We start from the raw sequence: 19877 nt of genomic DNA on the forward strand, positions 1-19877 counted from the left end.
GATAGTACTGCAGAGTAATGAGATTTAGAAAGATAAAAAAGAGACCAGAATAACCCTGGGAAAAGATCACAATCAATTAAGCAAAGGAAGTAAGCTGGGGGGAAAAAAGTCAAAAGTTATTAACAGTAAAAAAGGAAATAGTATCACAAAAGCCAAGGAAAGACACAACACCAAAACGACAGAAAGGGCCACTGAATTTGAGAAAGAGGCAGCTAGCCATCTGACAAAATAATCACGTGGGATGCAGAGGACAAGTGAACAAAAGATAAATATGGGAGAAAGCTCACATCTTTCCAACTCCTCTGGAAGTAAGATTTTACACTCGTTAACTTTTTAGACATACTAAAACTACAAGGACGGCCCGAATCGAACAATAAACCTAAGGAAAATACATGTGCCATTTTACAACGTTTTTTATTTATTTTTGGGACAGAGAGAGACAGAGCATGAATGGGGGAGGGGCAGAGAGAGAGGGAGACACAGAATCGGAAACAGGCTCCAGGCTCCGAGCCATCAGCCCAGAGCCCGACGCGGGGCTCGAACTCACAGACCGCGAGATCGTGACCTGGCTGAAGTCGGACGCTTAACCGACTGCGCCACCCAGGCGCCCCCATGTGCCATTTTAGACTTCAGTCTTTTTTCTGTCTGGTTGCGTCATTTTAGGCTGCTTATCTGACGCATAACAATAAATTTTGTAATATTTACACCTCAAACGTTCTTTTCGTTTCTCAAAGTACCTTACCTCCCCAAATCATCAAAACAGACATCTGTGTGTCCCTCGGTATGTCCAAATCTCATCGGCTTCTGGGTGGCAGGCATCTTTCCTTCTACCCACCTAAAAATGTTTTATCAAAACTAGTATTAGTTTAAAGGGGAGGAAAAGCCGGTGGCTGAAGAAGAAGCAGGGAAGTTAGTCTCCCGGTGGTCCCCTTTCCCCCACCCGAGTGGCACAAACAAGACAGAGCAGAGCGTCTGCCAGACAATTAGCCGGGAAGGGGACACGTTTCCCTTCGGTGCGCTGTAAGGACACTGGCAGCGCAAGGGGGTACTCACCGAGAGAACCGAGCTACGCCGGTGAGGAAAAGCGTGGAACAAACGCCCGCGCCGGGCCGCTTCCCGCGCTCTGGCGTGCTCGCTACCACTGCGCCTGCGCCGGCCCGCCCGACCGCCCACGCCCGGCGCAGAGCAAGAGCGAAGTCGCCGGGTGGTGGCGTCAGCTACGCGCCGCCTGCAAAGGAAAAAGCCGGTTGCTGGGGGAGTGAGGAAGAAAGGGAGGGTGCCGAACACGGAAGTGATGGCAGCGCCTTGGGAGCAGGTGGAGGCGGTGACCGCATCCTCTGAGACCAGAACCCAGCGCCGAGGGGTGTCAGCTTGCAGAAAGGCATCCGCCTTATAGGACCTACTGGAGGTGCAGGAGTGACTGGGCCTGCCTTCACCTTAGCGAGTACCCAGAGTGATGGCGATGGTGATGGCGGCAGTTACTCGGACAGCCCCAGTTAAGCTGCGCTCTGAGAGGTGAGTGGGGGAAGGGTGGTTGCTGCCTGGCCTTGTCGATTGGGGTCTGCTACCGCTTTCCAGGCTCTCCTAACATGCAACCATATCCGAGTTCCTGAACTTGTCCAGCCCCTCCGTGGGGCCCTGCTAAAGAATGAGGTATTTGAGCATCTTCTCCCCAGGAGAGCAAGACTCTTCCCAAACCTTTCATCTTGGCATCCTTCGCGCCCTCACCTTGTCGTTTCTATGGAGATAAAGAAGGGAAGACTTTAATCTTAGTTCTCAGTCTCTGGAGGTATGGCCCGTACGTTAATGCTTATTTAGGGGGCACTCTTTACATATATATATATATATATATATATCCCAGAAGAAGAAAGTAACTTGGGTTTCCCCGTTTAGACCCGACCTGAAGTTCACTGGAGTACTTAGATCTAAAAGAAGAGCCAGAACTAAAATATATTGTTGAATACTTCGCTCCTTGCAGTCTGCGCGAAGGTCTTGGCCATTAAGTTTATGGTTTAGATTGTGTCCCCATGTTGATGGACCAGTCTCTGTTGAATACCTTCACAGTTGCATATTTTTGTGGTACCCACCTTGTAGTCTCCATCGGACACTAGTTTATGACATAAATGAGACTTTTTTTGTTATAGAGATTTCCCCATTGTTTTTTAATCTAGTCCCATTGTGAAAAGTTGCACAGTTACACAAACCGTGCTATTGTTCTTAAGGTCTTGGCATTGTGTGAAGAGTTGTTTTGAGTACTAGCGCTCCCAGTAGGCTTCCTAGATACTTAAGTTTGGTATATGAATGAAGAGGAAGAATGATGAGCCGAAAATGAGCTTGGGATTTATGGGAAAATAGCCAACCTATTGTTGATTTCCCACAACAGCCAAAGATACCTGAGATGATTCTTTCTGAGTGACTTAATTTTATTTGGATATCATTCGTTAGTTTTAACATAGACTGATTTGTAATTTTTTTATCCAAGTGAATATAACTGGATAAACTATGGGATTAAAGATGAACTCTGATAATATTTGTCTCTATACTGAGTATATCATGATGAGATTTCAAGGTAGTAATATTCAGACCTCAGCCTAAGAAGAATCTATAAATTGGACCAACAGTTATAGGTATAAAATGACCTAACTATGATATCTATAACACCATGTAACTTTAAACTCTGAATGGTGTCTGTACTTCTCTCCCTTCACTCTGTCTTAGCAACCAGACCCTGTGATTCATAGGTTAAAGAAAAATTTCCTTTACAAATTTCACATGTTTGACAAGAACTTGGGCCTTAGAGTTGAACAACTGTAGGTTTTAATTTTCACTCTGTCAGTTACTCATTGTATGACCTTGAATATGCTTTTCTTTTTCTGAATGTCATATTCCTCATCTCTAAAATGGAGACATTACTTCCATTGATTGTTATAGTATATAGGAGATACTCATGGATGTATAAAACTAATTGTTACTAATGTCTGGTGTGATTAACAGGGTGCTTGGGTGGGTACTTAATGTTTTTATTCAAATTGGAATTTATTTTTGTTTAAATCATTAAGCAAAAATTTTAAAATAGTTTTCAAACATTAAAAGATGTATTCTTACTTTTGCGAGTATAATATTTTCACAAGTCCCATTTCTCATTCAAAAGCCTGCAAATTTTAATGTCAATGAGTTCATGGTCTTGTTGATGGAAACTGACATTCAAACAACATGTATTAGACAATGTAGTAATGAAATGCATGTAACTTAAATGTTTGCAAAATTGTTTGGTTATTTAGGATAACATAGCTTTTTAAAAAAATCCATCGTAGCTGTCACTGATCTGGCTGTCAAAATTTTCCAAATGGATTTATTTATCATTCATAGTACGTGTCTCACAGGAGTGGGCAGCTGAATGAACTCACTGAAAATGATCCCGAGGTCGCAGTTTCAATGCAATGAAGATTAGCTTTGCTCTGTTGCGACCACTTTTAGGACCCTTAGGTTCACAAATACTGTTCTCAAGGGCAATAGGGTGAGAGAACACAAATATATATTATCATTCTGCTGATGGTGATGAGTGTCATCTATATCATATACTCGGAGAGACTCAGTTTATCTGAGAAGTATATCAGTATTACCTTATGGAAGGAGTTTAAAAAATGCCTTTTCAATAAAATATGTACTCGATGTAAAAATCACTAATTATGTGAAAGAAGGCTGGAAGAGAAGGTTAAAATAACTGAAGGGAACAGAATATTGAAAAAAATAACAATGAAGACAGTTTAGAAATCTGATTTGTGTATCTCTGAAGGTGTCCTGAAACTTACCAGCTATTTAATTTTTGGAGTAAATATTACTTGGCATATGTATAAACTTCCTAAGGTATAAAAGGCAATATAGTAAAAGTCCTATTTCCAGCTATCCAGTTCCTGTGGCTAAAGACAGCCATACTATTTGATTATGTTGTTAACATGGATAGTGGATCCTTACACAGCAAGACAAATATAATCACTCTTTTATTGATGAAGAAACCAAGATTTGGAAAGATTGTGGTTTGTCCAAAGTCATACTCCTACCAAATGTCGGAACTAGAAGTAGAGCACATGTCTTTTTTTTTTTTTTTTAGAGCACAGATCTTTTTCCTTCTGGTTCAAGGTAGTGTACTATACTGCCTCTCCAAATCATAACTTTTGCCATAAAACTTAGAATTTAATAAAACATATCAGGACAATAAAGCATTTTATTTAAATAAATCATCTTCAAAGAATCATCTTATAGTAGTTTGTTAACAACTAGCATAGGTAAAACGTCACCCAGGCTAAAATGTAAGCATATGTAATTATTGTAAAACAGTGGAAAGAATAATTTATAATTAGTTAAAAAAATACCTACCTACTATTTCTGTTGAAATCTATATATTTACTAAGTTAGCTTGCAAGAAACTACAATTTCTTTAATAATTAAAAGTTTATACCCATAATATTTTTATAAAGATAAATTTTTTATAAAGTTATAAATTTTTATAAATTTTTTATAAAGTTAGCTTGCAAGAAACTACAATTTCTTTAATAATTAAAAGTTTATACCCATAATATTTTTATAAAGAATTTATAAAGTTTTATAACTTTCTAAAAAGACACTGTTTGATATCAGGAATAACATAAAGTGTTTTATGATATTTCAGATGCTGAAGCCTCCTCCATCTCAGATTTTCGAGGTATATTTTTGTGTAGATTTTCTAGCCTTATAGATGGCCTTTGTTTCCTCTTGTTACTTTTTAAAAATTTTGCAACTTTCCAACCTCTCGTTTTTAGAAATTAACTTCTACGTGAAAAGTTCTGAATAATAATAGAAGGTAGCAAATATGTATTTTCATTAAGCTCAATGCTATGCTATTTTCATATGCCTTAATCCTGGCAGTAAAAACAGGAGACAGCTTGCGTTATCCAGATTTTACAATGTGAAAACTGAAGCTAAATTAGATTTTAAAAATCAGGTGACATAACTAGTAAGTGACAAATTTTGAATTTTAGCCCATGTTTGATGATTTAGACCCTTATGCTATTTCATCTGCACCATGCTTCACTTTTTTTTTTAAGTTTAATTATTCATTTTGAGAGAACGAGAGAGAGAGAGAGAGAGAGAGAGAGAGAGTGACTGCAAGCGTGTGCACCAGCAGAGGATGGGCAGAGAGAGAGGGAAAGAGAGAGAATCCCAAGCAGGCTCCACACTTGTCAATGCAAAGCCCGATGTGGGGCTCAAACTCAAAAACGATGAAATCATGACTGGAGCCAAACTCACCAGTCGGACTCCTAATCAGCTGAGCCACCCAGGCACCCCACCATACTTTATTTTTAAATATAGTGTAGTGAAAAAGTGCAGATTATTAATTTTTTATAGATCTTTAAAACATTAAAATTTTCTTTTTAAATTTCTTTCATAGGAAAAAAGATTGCAAGGAAATAAGCCAAAATGTCTAAACTGATTGTCTTTAGGTAATTGAATTATAGTTTTTTCCTCCTTTTTAAACTTGTCTGAATGTTCCATATATTTTATACTGAGCATATATTGTTTTTATAATTTAAAAATTACAAATTGGAAAGAAAAAATACATCCGTTCAATCTAGTTTATTCCCTAAAGAGTTGCAATCCTCTATCTTAAAGGTTCTGGTTTCTGAGATTCTTTTAAGGTCCTTCCACTTTTAAAAGTCTAGGTACTGCCAGCTTAGTTTTCTGCTCTCTTTACTCACCTTCTTCAGTGACAGGTTCCCAGACATTTCTTTTTGGCTCAGGGAATGTACAATCATTTAAATATTAGACCAAGTTAATGTTTCCCCTAAAATGTGCTCTAGAAGGATTTCTGTAAGCCAAGTATTGGAAACTAGGGCTTAACCAGGCTTCTTAACTGAAGGACCTCTCAGAACCTTTACGAAATATGCAACGTGATCTTTCAGAGGGGAAGCCATTCCTAAACTTGTTTGTCAAAGAAACCCCTATTTCTCTAGAAAGTGTATTAACATCTTTTAGAACTAGTGTCCACAAAAGTAGATTGGGGGACAGTGGCATAAGCAAACTATAATTGGGAAAGTAAATGGAGAGTAGAGAGAAGAGGAGAATGTAGTGGTACTAATCAATAATTCCTTTTGCTTGTTTTGTTTTGTTTTTTAATCGGATTAAGTCTCATGAGCCCTTCCTTGGTAGCGTGAATAAAAGAGACACTAAAAATATTTACTGAAAAATAAACCTGTATTGCTTTTGTAATGAGAAAAAAATGTATTTTAGTTCAGAGATTTTTTCATATGAACAAATTTATTTTTCACATTTTTTTCTTAACATTTCAAGGAATTCATCTGTCATCTACTATCCAGTGTATTCCATTTGTGGGCCCTAAATGTGCCACAGAATCCTCCTTAAGTATCAGACTATGATCAAATGTTAAGGACTATGACCCACAGAATCTAATTCAAATATCACAGACTATGATCAGAATGCTTTCAGGGAGTTTTGGCCACATAATGGCAAGTAAACTTTGGAATCATGAATTTGGTAAGGAAATTCCCAGGTCTGAATTACTACCAGAGTAATAATTTATTTTTAAATTCTTAATGTAGTGCAATAAATAATTCTATTAGGATCAAATTTATTTTAATTTAGTATTCACATGAATTCTGGTCTTAGATATGTATCAGCATGATAGATAAAGTACTTGTTCAATGAATAATTAATATATACAATAATGCTCTGGTATCCAACATTATAGAGAATACAATGAGTTTTCCAGATTGATGAAGTTTAACCTTTTAATTACTGGCTTTTTAACAGTTTTCTGTAGAAATCTTGAATTAAAATCACCTATCTGACCTTATTCAGTAGAACTAACTAAATGTTATTTAAAGCTTTTGCTTGTAGAATGTTCATGTTGGATTTCATTTTCATTTCACCATCCTTGCAACTGGTGGTAGTATTTGGGATCAAATGGTTACTGAATCTGGGAACTTGCTTTCTTGAAAATGACTTTTATATAAATTTGCTTTTTAGATATTTGCCTCTTGCTTATTAAGAAATCATTTTTTGGGGGGCGCCTGGGTGGCTCAGTTGGTTGAGAGACTGACTTCGACTCAGGTCATGATCTCATGGTTTGTGAGTTCGAGCCCCGCGTCGGTCTCTGTGCTGGCAGCTCAGAGCCTGGAGCCTGCTTCTGATTCTGTGTCTCCCTCTCTCTCTGCCCCTCCCTCACTCATGCTCTGTCTCTCTCTGTCTCAGAAATAAATAAACATTAAAAAAAAAAATTAAAAAAAAAAAGAAATGATTTTTTTGAAAGATGTCACTGTGTACTCCCCAGAGCAATGTAATTTAGCTGCCTTCATAAAAAATTAATTATTGAATCAAAAGCCAAAGCAACCTTCTCCCAAGTGATTTTTTTCACCCTCTTAAAAAAAACAAAACAAAACAAAAAACACCTTTGCAGTTACCAACAAAGATCTTTGATTTGTCAGCACGTTTTAAAATATCATCTTTGATTTCTATACTACATTAAAATGGTAGTAAAGCTACTTTCTTAGGAATTTGTGTCTCTTCTGCTTCGTTTATGCAAAGTCCATAAAATTCCAAGAATTAATGATAGGCTATTTGAAAGGATTTGTTCAGATTTAGAACCCTACAGTTTTTTTTTACATTCAGATTTTACCTGTATAGGCAAGACACCAAAGCACTTCTCCAAAATTCATCTTTAGTCTTGAAAAATATAACAATTAAAATAATTTTGTTCTCACTAAAAATTAATGTTATTTTTATTGGTAACAGTGTGATTTAATTTTTTTACTTTTAAGAATTTTAAGGTTTAATGAAACTTGTGGAAGAGATTAGAAAATTATTTTTCCATGCATCTTAAGTGTAAAGATGTGGGAGTTTATATACATGACGCATTTTTATCATTTTTGTAAAAAAAATCATGTAATAGGGAAATTTGAATATCTTTTTTATAAAAAGATTTCTCCATAGCATGTTTTCTTTAAGCAGTTACTTTCATAGTAATTAAGATGTTACCTATACCATGAAATGACCACTTAGATATTTTGTTTTGCCTTTCTTTCTTCATATATCTGCTAAATAGCTGCTGAGAGCAACTTATCCCAGTAAATAAAGATCATCAATTTTAGAACACCTGTCATTTTGTGAAAGAAAAATGCATAACTCATCTTCAATTTCAACAACTTAAGTACTTTGCTCTGAGGTAGCTAGCAAACCTAGTATGTTATAAAATTTCCATCATTGTGTCTATTTACAAAGTATTGTGAAGATTTACTTATTTAAGGTAATATAATCCATAAATCTTTTCCAGTAACATGGAAGCAGGTGCAATCCATAAAGGTGAACAAAGAATTGGAGAGGGCTGCCATCAGGTCCTCAACTTTTTGGAACTCCTATTCTTCTCCCAGGAACAGCACACCATCCAGCACGTAACCATCTGACAACAAGTGATGGGAACATTGCCAACCATGTATTCAATATTAATAAATTTTAATTTTTCTATTGTTTATACAAATATAAATAGAAGTTAAATTTTCTTACTACCTTGAAGATTACAACATTAAATGACATTCTAGCCCATATACATATATTGATATGGTACGTTTTACCAAATCAAATTTTTGCAATAATTTATAAAAGTGGGATGAACTTCTGAAGATGAACTCAATTTTCTAGCAAAAGAATAGCTATGTGAAATTTATATAAGGCTATAGTTCTGAGATACTTTTGAAAATGAGTCAAGATTTTCTGTGCAAAAACTCGAAGTACAGATAAATGTATGGAAAATTCATCTAGGGCAATGGTATTTCATTTTATTCTGTGGACACCTACAGCATTTACACACATAAGAACAGTTAACCTAAAATCCGGAGATACTTAACTTATAGGTACCTAGTATATACAAGTTGGTAAGCCTTGCTGAAGTAAACCTGTTAATGTTGGCAGGTAAACTTTATTAAGGCTGGAAACTAGTTCTCTGGGGGAAAATGTCAAATTATTCTCTAGCTTCGTGGTCTGTTGAGTTTCAGCTATATCTGGCATATTGATCCCTTTTCACTTTGAAACATTTTGTTATCCTCCTGAAAATTATATTTGCTCATAAACTTTGTAGTTAGAATTGGGCTAGAGACAGAAGTATTCTTGTGATTTTTGTCATTATAAACTATTTCTATTAAACTGGCTTACGTGCCTTAATAAAACAATATATCTAATATCTTTCTTTAAAAAAAATTTATTGAGTGCTTAATACATTTAGGATCTGGCTGAGTACTTAACATACATTATTCCGTTTAATCCCCAACAGCTCAATGAATTAGATGGCATTAAGATCTCCATTTTTCAGATGAAAAAAACTGAGGTTTCAGGTGATATGGCTAGTATAAAATAAACTGGACTCAAACCATATTACTAATGCCCATTGTCATTGTGCTGTGGAACTGCATCCTTGTCATATACATGCATAGAGATATTGAAAATGTTAAAATGGTTACTGCTGGGTGGTAGGATTATGGATAATTTTGGGTTTTTCCTCATAACTTGAAGCTTAGTTTGAATTTGTCCCAGTGAGTATGAATTATTATTATTTCTATCAAAACGATATATGTGCCTAGGTTAAAATTTAAATTAAACTGGAAGTTTAGATAAGCTAAGAAATGCTGCAATTGAACCCATCCCAGAGGCATCTACTTTCAATCTCTGTTTTTCTGATATTTACCTTTATATTTCTAAATCATATGCTTATACTTCTCTTTCTTGGTTCATCAGTTAACAGACATCAATTGAGTTTCTCTCATGATAGATGAGGATTTAACTCTCTTTTAGTTTCCTTCTTTTCATTTTGTTTTCTCAATTATATCAGAGTTTTGGTGAATATGTAAATATCATTCATGGCTGAGTCAGGTGTTTTACAATTCTGTTTTCTTTTTTTTTTTTAATTTTTTTAATGTTTATTTTTGAGAGAGAGGGAGAGAGACAGAGCACAAGCAGGGGAGGGGCAGGAGGAGAGAAAGGGAGACATGGAATCCAAAGCAGACTCCAGGCTCTGAGCTGTCAGCGCAGAACCTGATGCGGGGCTTGAACCCATGAACCACGAGATCATGACCTGAGCTGAAGTCAGATCCTCAACTAACTAAGCCACCCAGGCACCCCTTTCTTCTTCTTCTTCTTCTTCTTCTTCTTCTTCTTCTTCTTCTTCTTCTTCTTCTTCTTCTTCTTCCTCCTCCTCCTCCTCCTCCTCCTCCTCCTCCTCCTCCTCCTCCTCCTCCTCCTCCTCCTCCTCCTCCTCCTCCTCCTCCTCCTCCTCCTCCTCCTCCTCCTCCTCCTCCTCCTCCTCCTCCTCCTCCTCCTCCTCCTCCTCCTCCTCCTCCTCCTCCTCCTCCTCCTCCTCCTCCTCCTCCTCCTCCTCCTCCTCCTCCTCCTCCTCCTCCTCCTCCTCCTCCTCCTCCTCCTCCTCCTCCTCCTCCTCCTCCTCCTCCTCCTCCTCCTCCTCCTCCTCCTCCTCCTCCTCCTCCTCCTCCTCCTCTCTTCTTCTTTCTTATGTCTATTTATTTTGAGAGAGAGCACAAGCAGGGGAAAGTCAATTCTGTTTTGTTTGTTTTTTTTCCTCAAGATCCTCCACCTTGGAGCCTATGGCCTTGTGTAATTTTATCGACTAGTTGCTCTGGATACCCTGTTGTCTAGAGACTTTCCTTCTTCATCACCCTAAGAATTCAGATTTCCTTTCTGCTGTGTTAAATGTCTTATTTCCTGTGTTTTATCTTTTGATGTGTTGTACAACTCTAATTTTAGAAGACTGTATCTTCCAGTATGAGGTAAAATTGTTGATGTTTTGCATGTCTGGAAATTTCTTTTTTTTTTTTTTATGCTTATTTGTTTTTGAGAGAGAGTGCGCAAGCCGGGAGGGGGGGGAGTAGAAAGAGGGGGTCAGAGGATCCAAAAGCAGGCTCCATGCCAACAGCAACGAACCTGATGTGGGATTTGAACTCATCAACTGTGAGATCATGACCTGAGCCAAAGTTGAGCACTCACCCATCTGAGCCACCCAGGTGTCCCTCTTATCCTGATATTTGATTGATAATTTGACTGATTGTCTCTTCAAAGTTGGAAACTAGCTTCTAGATTCCAAAACTAGCCTCTAGCTCCTAATATTACTATTGAGAAACAGATGCCGTTTTATTTACATTCCTTTGTGACTTTTTTCCCACAAGAAGACTGTTCTTTATTTTTTTTAATTTTTTTTTTTTTTGGCTTAGACTTATTTGTTTATTTAACTATGGTAAGAATGCTTAATGTGAGATCTACTCTCTTAACTATATTATGTCTTCATCTCTAGGGTTGTAAAATTTTAGAATAATGTAGCCCATTGTGTATTTTGCCCCATTGTGCTGGGTACTGAAAGCTCTTTCATTATGGAGGCTCATGTACTTTGGTTCTAGGAAATTTCCTAATGTGGTTTCTTGTATAGTTTCTCCCCCTTTATTTTGTTATTTGGTATGAAATGTATGTATTGTTCCTCTAGTTTTCTTACCTCTTCTAATTAACCATTTTTTCCTACTTCCTAGTATTTCCTCAATTTATACTCCAATTTTCCTATTGAATATTTTATTTCTGTAATCATATTTTTAATTCCCAAAGCTTTCTCATTCTCTGATTGTCCCATACTTCTCTTGCTCATTCATAGATGTAATATCTTCTCTTAACTTGGAAGAAATCAGTTTTGTTTTCTGCTCTTTTTATAGGTATGGTTTTCTTTCAGTTCTTAGTGTTTTTTTAGTTTCTGTTAGAGACTTTCCTCAAAAGTCTGATGACCTATGACTATTCATTCATATTCCAGAGTGAATGAAGCACAACAATGCTGCCTGACAGCTGTGAGTAGGTGGGGCTGATGGACTAGCAAGCTTCTCTGTATGCTTGGGTGGCCTTCCAGCTTTTTATTGGAGGAGTCCCAGGTGTCAGCATCTAGAAGTCTTTTCTCCTTGTCCATTCCATTCTTTGGCAAAGTCTCTTTTAATTCCCTATTAGGAGATACGAGTGGATGCTGGAGTTCTGGAAGCCAGATTGAAGAAGGAGGCAGGAACTTTCATTCTGATTTAATCCCAACTTCCCTTCTACCCCTGTGTCTGGTATCCAAAGCCCTGAGCCTCTCTGGTTCAGTTTCTCCAAATGATAAATATCCCATCTCCTCTAAGTGTAGGAGTAAGAACCAGAGCTGTACATCTGCTGGAAGTACGTACCTCTCCATTTTCCACCCTGTTCTCCACCCACATTTTCTATAGTACCTGGTGCCTCTGGGTCCTGGACTTCGCCCACTCTGTTGGCTTGCTTCTCATTCATGTCACTTCTGTGCCTACTGTTACCTACCTCTCTGTTGGTACCTCTTCTGTTGCTGAGTCAGATATTGGTCCTCCATTCATATTCTGTCCTCATATTTTGTGATTCAGGTGATAGATATCTGCCAGTCTCATTGAAGATAAAAGCTTTGTATTTTAATTTCCGATTTTTCCTTGTTTTGGGCTAACTTCTGAGAAAAGGATGAAGTGAAAAGATTTTCACTTGGCCATTTTATTTATTTATATTCTCTTATTGAGAGAATTCTTATTCTCTTGAGAGAATAAGAGATAACATGAGTGGGGGAGAGGAGCGGGGGTGTGTGGAGAGAGAGAGAGAGGGAGGGAGGGAGAGGATCTTAAACAGGATCCACACTCAGTGCAGAGCCTGATGCAAGGTTCAATCCCATGACCCTAGGATGATGACCTGATTTGCAACCAAGAGCTGGATGGTCAACCAATTAAGTCACCCAGATGCCCCCACTTGGCCATTTCAAGCCAGACAATTACTTATTTTATAATCAGAAAAAAACAAAAAGCTACTTTCATTTTGAGAGGAAATGAAGTTATACTACTCACTAAGATATTTAGTAATAGAAAGCAGCAGGTATAGTAGCTAAAGAAGCATTAGAATCACTAAAGGATTTTATAGGAGACTTGGTTATTGAAGACAGAACTTGAGAGAAACTGAAACAGGCCCTGGTAAAGGTGGGAATGTCGTCAAGAACAGAGAGAGAGTTTATCTCTGATAATAGGAACAGTACAATGTAGGGGTAACAGGGAGGCAAGATGAAGGAGCTCATATCCAGTGTAGTTAAGTTGGTCACAGAGTTTAATAAACTGCTATATTGATTTTTTTAGTAAATCACCAGGCATTTCAAATCTTACATATTTTTCACAACTGAGTAAAAAAAAGTAGAAACTGGGGCACCTAGGTGGCTCAGTCAATTAAACATCTGACTTCAGCTTAGGTCATGATCTCACAGTTTGTGAGTTTGAGCGCCGCGTTGGGCTCTGGGCTGATAACTCAGAGCCTGGAGACTGCCTCAGATTCTGTGTCTCTCTCTCTCTCTCTCTCTCTCTCTCTCTCTCTGCCCTTCCCCCACTCGCACTCTGTCTTTCTCTCTCTCTCAAAAATAAAAATGAACATAAAAAGAAAAAAAGTAGAAACTCTGTTGTATTAATGAAAAATATCTGCTTGGGACTCCCTTATTACTTTTTTATCTTGAAAAATGTGTGCAGTCTCTTAGTAACAAGTGTCTCTTCTAATCCATGACTCTTCATATTCTTCAGCCTACTTTGTTTCTTCTCCTTGTTTATTTTTGCTCAATAGAATTTAGTCAATAAACAGCCAGAGCATACTGTTGAATATAATTTTGGCATCCTAAGTGATGATGTATCTTCCAAAATTATAATTAAAAATATTTTCCCTATAGATTTTAAATGACTATATACTAGTGAGCCCACTAAATAAAAATAATCAGTATAATCACCAGGTGCCATTCAGTGTTTAGCAATGGAGTACTTTATTTGGCAAGTCTGACTCATTAGTTCACAGTTTTAGGTGCTTGCTTAAGTATTTACTACAGATGTTTGTTTCAAATCATATTGCTTTGAAAATACATTCAAGTGGCTATAAACATTTACTTGACTGTCAGGATTGTAATGTTCCTCTGACATAATCAGAAACTTAATCATAATTAGTGTGCTGAGTGAGACTGATTTTCTCAGTCTCCTAATTCAACTTTGATCTGTAAAATATTTGAGATTATAGAATCCTTACCCCCAATTCTGGGTTTAAATCTTATTCCACCTAAGAAGAGTTAATTTAATCCCATCTATGACCAATCATTACTATTTGTCTTAATAAAATTCAGTATTTCACATTGTAAATTCTACTATATCTGCCAATTTCACGGGCAAGTCATTGCCCTATAGAAATTTATACCTGTTTCTCAGAATTACCAAGAAAAATACAAGGGTGTGTGTGTGTATGTAAAATAACAAATTTTTATTCTATTCCATATTTTCTAAGAATTGCCTAGACTAATAGTGAAATTGAGCAATTACTGAAATGAGTTGACAGAATTGCATTGCGAATGCTTGCATGGCATTCATACTGTTCAGTGGTGATTATTTAATAAATTTTTAAGAGCTTTTATAACTTAAAAGTTCATATTTTCAATCAATAGGAAATAAAACAAGGAGAGGGAAGTAAAGGAACTATAGAGTAGTGGTTCTCAAACACCAAGTCATAGATTTCTCACTGTCTCTTACAAACAATTCACTGACTGGTTTGCTGTGAAATAAAAATAAGGGGAGGAAATATTGGCATAAGCTGTATCTCAAGACTAGAAATTATTCACATTTTGAGCATACAGTTTGGCTAAGAGAGGAAGCTTCAGTTTTTCTAATCTATATTGAGAATTTGGTGTGGGAAAAGAACTCAGGTTCTTGATTCCCTGGCCCTATGAAATTATTAGTATATAGTAAAGCAGATTATTTAAATGAGAACAAAATATCTTGGGACTGCCTTCCAATATATCCAGTACTCTTATCTTGTACCTGTACTAATTTTGGTTTTTCATCTTTTGTCTGTTGGGGGTTAATATATACACTGTATACAAAATGAATGACAAATGGCTAATGATTTTTTTTTCTTTAGATACATCCAGAGAGTGCCCAGAAGAAACTCCCTCCTGGAAAAACTAAAAAAGCAGTATTTATAACACTGGAATTTGTGGATAATTTATCAAAATGGCAGAAAGTAGTGAAAATAATAGCAAAAATGTAGATGTAAGGCCCAAAACTAGTCGAAGTAGAAGTGCTGACAGAAAGGACGGGTATGTGTGGAGTGGAAAGAAATTATCTTGGTCAAAAAAGAGTGAAAGTTGTTCAGATGCTGAAACAGTGAATGCTATAGAGAAAACTGAAGTTCCTTTAAGGAGCCAAGAAAGGAAGCACAGCTGTTCATCCATCGAGTTGGATTTAGATCATTCCTGTGGGCATAGATTTTTAGGCCGATCTCTTAAACAGAAACTGCAAGATGCCGTGGGGCAGTGTTTCCCAATAAAGAATTGTAGTGGTCGGCACTCTTCGGGGCTTCCGTCTAAAAGGAAAATTCATATCAGTGAACTCATGTTAGATAAGTGTCCTTTTCCACCTCGATCAGATTTAGCCTTTAGGTGGCATTTTATTAAACGACACACTGCTCCTATAAATCCCAAATCCAGTGAGTGGGTAAGCACAGACTTGGCTCAGAGTGAATTGAGGGATGGTCAACTAAAACAAAGAAGAAATGTGGAAGAAGAGGTGAACTGCTTCTCACATACTGATGTTCAGCCCTGTGTCATAACCACCAACAATGCTTCATGTAGAGGTGGTCCTGTGACTGGCTCTGTGATGAACCTAGTTTCAAATAACAGTATAGAAGATAGTGATATGGATTCAGATGATGAAATTATTACACTTTGCACAAGTTCCAGAAAAAGAAACAAACCCAAATGGGAAATGGATGAAGAAATCCTGCAGCTGGAAACACCTCCTAAGTACCATACCCAGATTGATTACGTCCACTGTCTTGTACCAGACCTCCTTCAGATCAATAACAATCCATGTTACTGGGGAGTTATGGATAAATATGCAGCTGAAGCTCTACTAGAGGGAAAACCAGAGGGTACCTTTTTACTTCGAGACTCAGCACAGGAAGACTATTTATTCTCTGTTAGTTTTAGACGCTATAGTCGTTCTCTTCACGCTAGAATTGAACAGTGGAATCACAATTTTAGTTTTGATGCACATGATCCTTGTGTCTTCCATTCTCCTGACATTACTGGGCTCCTAGAACATTATAAGGACCCAAGTGCCTGTATGTTCTTTGAACCACTTTTATCCACTCCTTTAATTCGGACTTTCCCTTTTTCCTTGCAACATATATGCAGAACAGTTATTTGTAACTGTACAACTTACGATGGCATTGATGCCCTTCCAATTCCTTCTTCTATGAAATTATATCTGAAGGAATATCACTATAAATCAAAAGTTAGAGTACTCAGGATTGATGCACCAGAACAACAGTGCTAGGAAAAGTGTAGGTATATGAGAATGATTATATACATATTTTCATTTAATATTTTATTTTTCTTATACCACTTTGAATTTTTCTACAAAGGGCAGTCGAAATCCAAAATAAATCTCTGCCCTAAATTTTACTTCCAGATCAGTTTATTTTTCTTATGATAACAATAATTGTTTAAAGTTACACAGTAGGGGTTAATGAATATTTTTGACCACGTGTTTGGTTTTTGTTTTTACCAAATAGATTGTAAGATTTTTTTTCTTAATTGTAATTTGCTTATGATCCAGGGATATTTGGAATTTGGTAGGCAATGCAAATACAGTTAAGTAATCGGTATTTTGTATTTTTCTTTAAAAATAATCTTATGTTCTTTCCTAATGTAAATTCCTTGTTAACCTATGCCATTGGCATTCCTATACATAAAATATAGTTTCCCTGTCCTCCTTTCAGAGTTGTTTTAAAATTCTTCAGTAAAGCTGAGTGTTATAATTCACAATCTATACCAATGTAATTGAGTTTTGTAATTTAATAATAGGAATGCTGAAGGTAACAAAATGGTTTAAAATTAAACTTGAAGTGTTTCACTTTAAATATTAACTATTACTAAATTTGATCGATTGGGAAGAATCAAATGAGAACATGACTTTTTGGAGGTGAATTTATTTTCTACACTGTGGCGTGGTCATTTGTTATTTTTGAATAGGTCTTTCACTCAACTTAGATGAGTTGCTCTTTTCAGAACATGAATATTGTTCCTTTCTCACTGGAAGCTTAAAAAGTAATGATAACACTATCAGTAACTAGTAGTTACTAACATATTTAAGCAACTATGGGGTTTTTCTGTATTTACTTATGAACTGTTGCTTCTAATTAGCCTTTTTATAGAAACTCTGAGCCTGTTACTTTGGGGAAATGCCACAATATTATAAACAGCTACAAATTGCCATTGATAACCAAGGAGGACCTAAGTAGTCTTAATTATTTTAAATTGAGCTTGACTAAAGATTTAAGAAGTAAACGTGGAGCTCAGTTTTTAAGAAGCTTGATACTGGTTTTGATTTTCAGGTTTCAAATACTCCTGTCTTCAGAATTAACATGTCTTTACTGTGGCTTCAACAAAGGGAAAACATTTTGAGAGCTACATGGCTTATGCCATACTGAACAGTACTGGGCACCGGGACTAATATTTTAAATTTACTGTCTCGATAGGGAGTATATTTAGAAACATCATTATCCCAGTATAATAAAGGTAAATGGAGTGATAGCCTATCTAACTCCTCTTTTTTTTAATAGTCAGTGCATAATTTCCTAGATAGTAGTTTCTACTGGTGAGCTGTCTAGCCCTTTGTACAAAGTGGCATTTTTAATATCATAGTAATTGATTTCTCAATGCTAATTTAGGTCCAGTAGTAAGCTACTTCTACCTGGATTGAAAGAAATTTGACTCAACTTTCCAACTCAGAACAGGTGTTTCATAGGTATCATCGCTTTTATGTTGAAGTAGCATTTTGCTTTCCTGCAGTTCTGTTAACATAAAGATGGCATTTTTCAGTAATAGCTTTAAAATAAATTTTTAGCCATTACCACAAAATTGAACCAGGAAAATCTCTGTTACCATTATCTTCTATCATTTTTTTTTTTCTCAGTGATCTCAAAATTGTCTTGGTTACAGTGAGGGGTAACTACTAATTATGGCACCTGTCTATGGAGTAATGAGGCTCAGGATATCATTAACACCGATACTAGGATAAATATCTCTTCTAAAGATGATATTTCCCTTTTACAAAAGTAGAGAAGTCTCATACTACCTCATCTTTATTGTGACGCTTTTGTAGATCACTGAGAAGCTTGTCTTGTTTACCAACAGAACACTTCCTAAATATCCATTTTTGGTGAAAGAACATTAATAGTATAGTAAGAATCTACCCGTGATTATAGTTTTTTATCAGAATTTGATAATGAGACTTTCTGTTTCTGTGAAACAATTATTGTTTTAAATATTTTTCTTTTAAAAATAACTTTTTATCGGTACAGAAAAACCTAAGGGATGACTAGCTAACAAGTATTCTGTTAAAGAGTAATTTTATAAAGAAAAATGAAATATAATTATGTTGTCTTTTATAATGGTAAAAATTAATGTTTATATGAAAATCAAGATCTAAGTAGCTTTTCATATATTCAAACTGGTTGCTTGTGATATATTTTCTCTGGCTTTCTTATTTTTCCAACTTCAAGGTATTAATAGCTGTTAACATTTTCAAAATACTGCCATATATATAGCCTTGAAGTAGATCTAATAAATGAGAGCAGGGAAGAGACTTATTTACTCTGAAATGGTTTGTATTTTTCCTTTGGTGTTTGCTACAGTGAAAAGAAATCTGGAAAGTAGAAATATAAAGACTGGAGAAGGGAATTGTTTACCATGAAGGAAAAAGAAGAGTAATAATAAATTAATTTTTAAAGCATTAAAGAATTGAAATTTAGAAAGGTTAATTTCTTTCTCAGTGACTTTGTGAGGACACATTTGGAAGAGCATCCAGTATTCACAAAGTAAATTTTAAAATGTGAAATATGTAATTATTGGAATATATAACTAAAATGATTAAGTTTTGAGAGGAACACGAGGAAAAATACAAATATATCTAAATATAAATTTTGTAACTAAGTTTGTTGGCATTTGAAAAGTGTAAATTCCAGAGTTGAGAAAGCATTCAGCATGGTGGAAATGTGTAGAGTTATTGGTGAGAAAGGATGGAGCTAAAAGAAACGATAAAATATTAAAATTAAGAATTTAGGCATCACCTCAGGGAAGAGCCTTGACAGTGAAAGGGAACTACTTAATCGCTAATAGCTGGTCTGGACCAGACACTTAACTGCCCTTTGGGAATCATCCTGCACTAATCAGGAAATAAACTTGACTTTTCTATTTCTCAAGCTTTTCAGGACACCACCGTCACCGCCACCACTGCCACCACCGTGCATCTTCTTTTTTTAAGCTACACAGCATCTTGATTCATACTATAATTCCTGAAATATGCTGAATGGATATGTTTTTAGGTTCCTTGAGCATTTTTGTATAAAGAATCATATGTGATCTTTCTATAGCCATGCCATTCACTTAAATAATTCATACAGGGAATGGCTTAATTTAGAGGAAGACCTAATAGGAAGAAGATTAAAGGAAGCTTTTAGTCAGCCTGTGGCTAGATTTATTGATTTGGTGAACCGAACTGTTTTCTTTCCTGAAATTCAGCTAATGGTCAAAGAATGGCTTTCAGTTAAAGTTTTGACTTATTATAAATAATATAAAGAATGTCTTAGCAATTAGAAATCCTTTAAAAAGTAGAGCAAATGTGGCAAATAGGACTCATACAAATTCCATTTCTTTTGATAAGAAAAACACAAACCATTATCATTTATTCATGAGCCAAAGCCATTAAGAAGACAAATCAAGTTAT

The 19877-nt window shown here is 36.1% G+C and overlaps 2 protein-coding genes across 7 annotated transcripts in view; one reads left to right on the forward strand and one right to left on the reverse strand.

Moving 5' to 3' along the window:
• The window catches only part of WDHD1 (WD repeat and HMG-box DNA binding protein 1), a 66617-nt gene extending 65487 nt beyond the window's left edge, over positions 1-1130 (reverse strand). For both annotated transcript variants that reach the window (XM_042943292.1, XM_042943293.1), the window contains exons 1-2: positions 1054-1130; positions 743-835 (exon numbers count right to left, since the gene is read on the reverse strand). In XM_042943292.1, coding sequence (XP_042799226.1) covers positions 743-819 — 77 coding nt within the window. In that variant the 5' untranslated portion in view covers positions 820-835; positions 1054-1130. The remainder of the gene's footprint in view (positions 1-742; positions 836-1053) is intronic.
• An 89-nt stretch (positions 1131-1219) lies between these two features.
• Positions 1220-18265, forward strand: SOCS4 (suppressor of cytokine signaling 4). 5 transcript variants are annotated; one of them, XM_042943297.1, is made up of 5 exons: positions 1220-1515; positions 4670-4702; positions 5429-5480; positions 8327-8485; positions 15007-18265. In XM_042943297.1, the coding sequence occupies exon 5, from the start codon at positions 15099-15101 to the stop codon at positions 16422-16424; it is 1326 nt and encodes a 441-aa protein (XP_042799231.1). In that variant the 5' UTR covers positions 1220-1515; positions 4670-4702; positions 5429-5480; positions 8327-8485; positions 15007-15098; the 3' UTR covers positions 16425-18265. The 5 variants fall into 5 exon arrangements, with proteins under 5 accessions (XP_042799231.1, XP_042799230.1, XP_042799232.1 ...); XM_042943296.1 differs by lacking the exon at positions 8327-8485; XM_042943298.1 differs by lacking the exon at positions 5429-5480.
• Positions 18266-19877: the final 1612 nt, after the last annotated feature.

Source organism: Panthera leo, chromosome B3 (genome assembly GCF_018350215.1).
Source record: "Panthera leo isolate Ple1 chromosome B3, P.leo_Ple1_pat1.1, whole genome shotgun sequence".
Lineage (NCBI taxonomy): Eukaryota > Metazoa > Chordata > Mammalia > Carnivora > Felidae > Panthera > Panthera leo.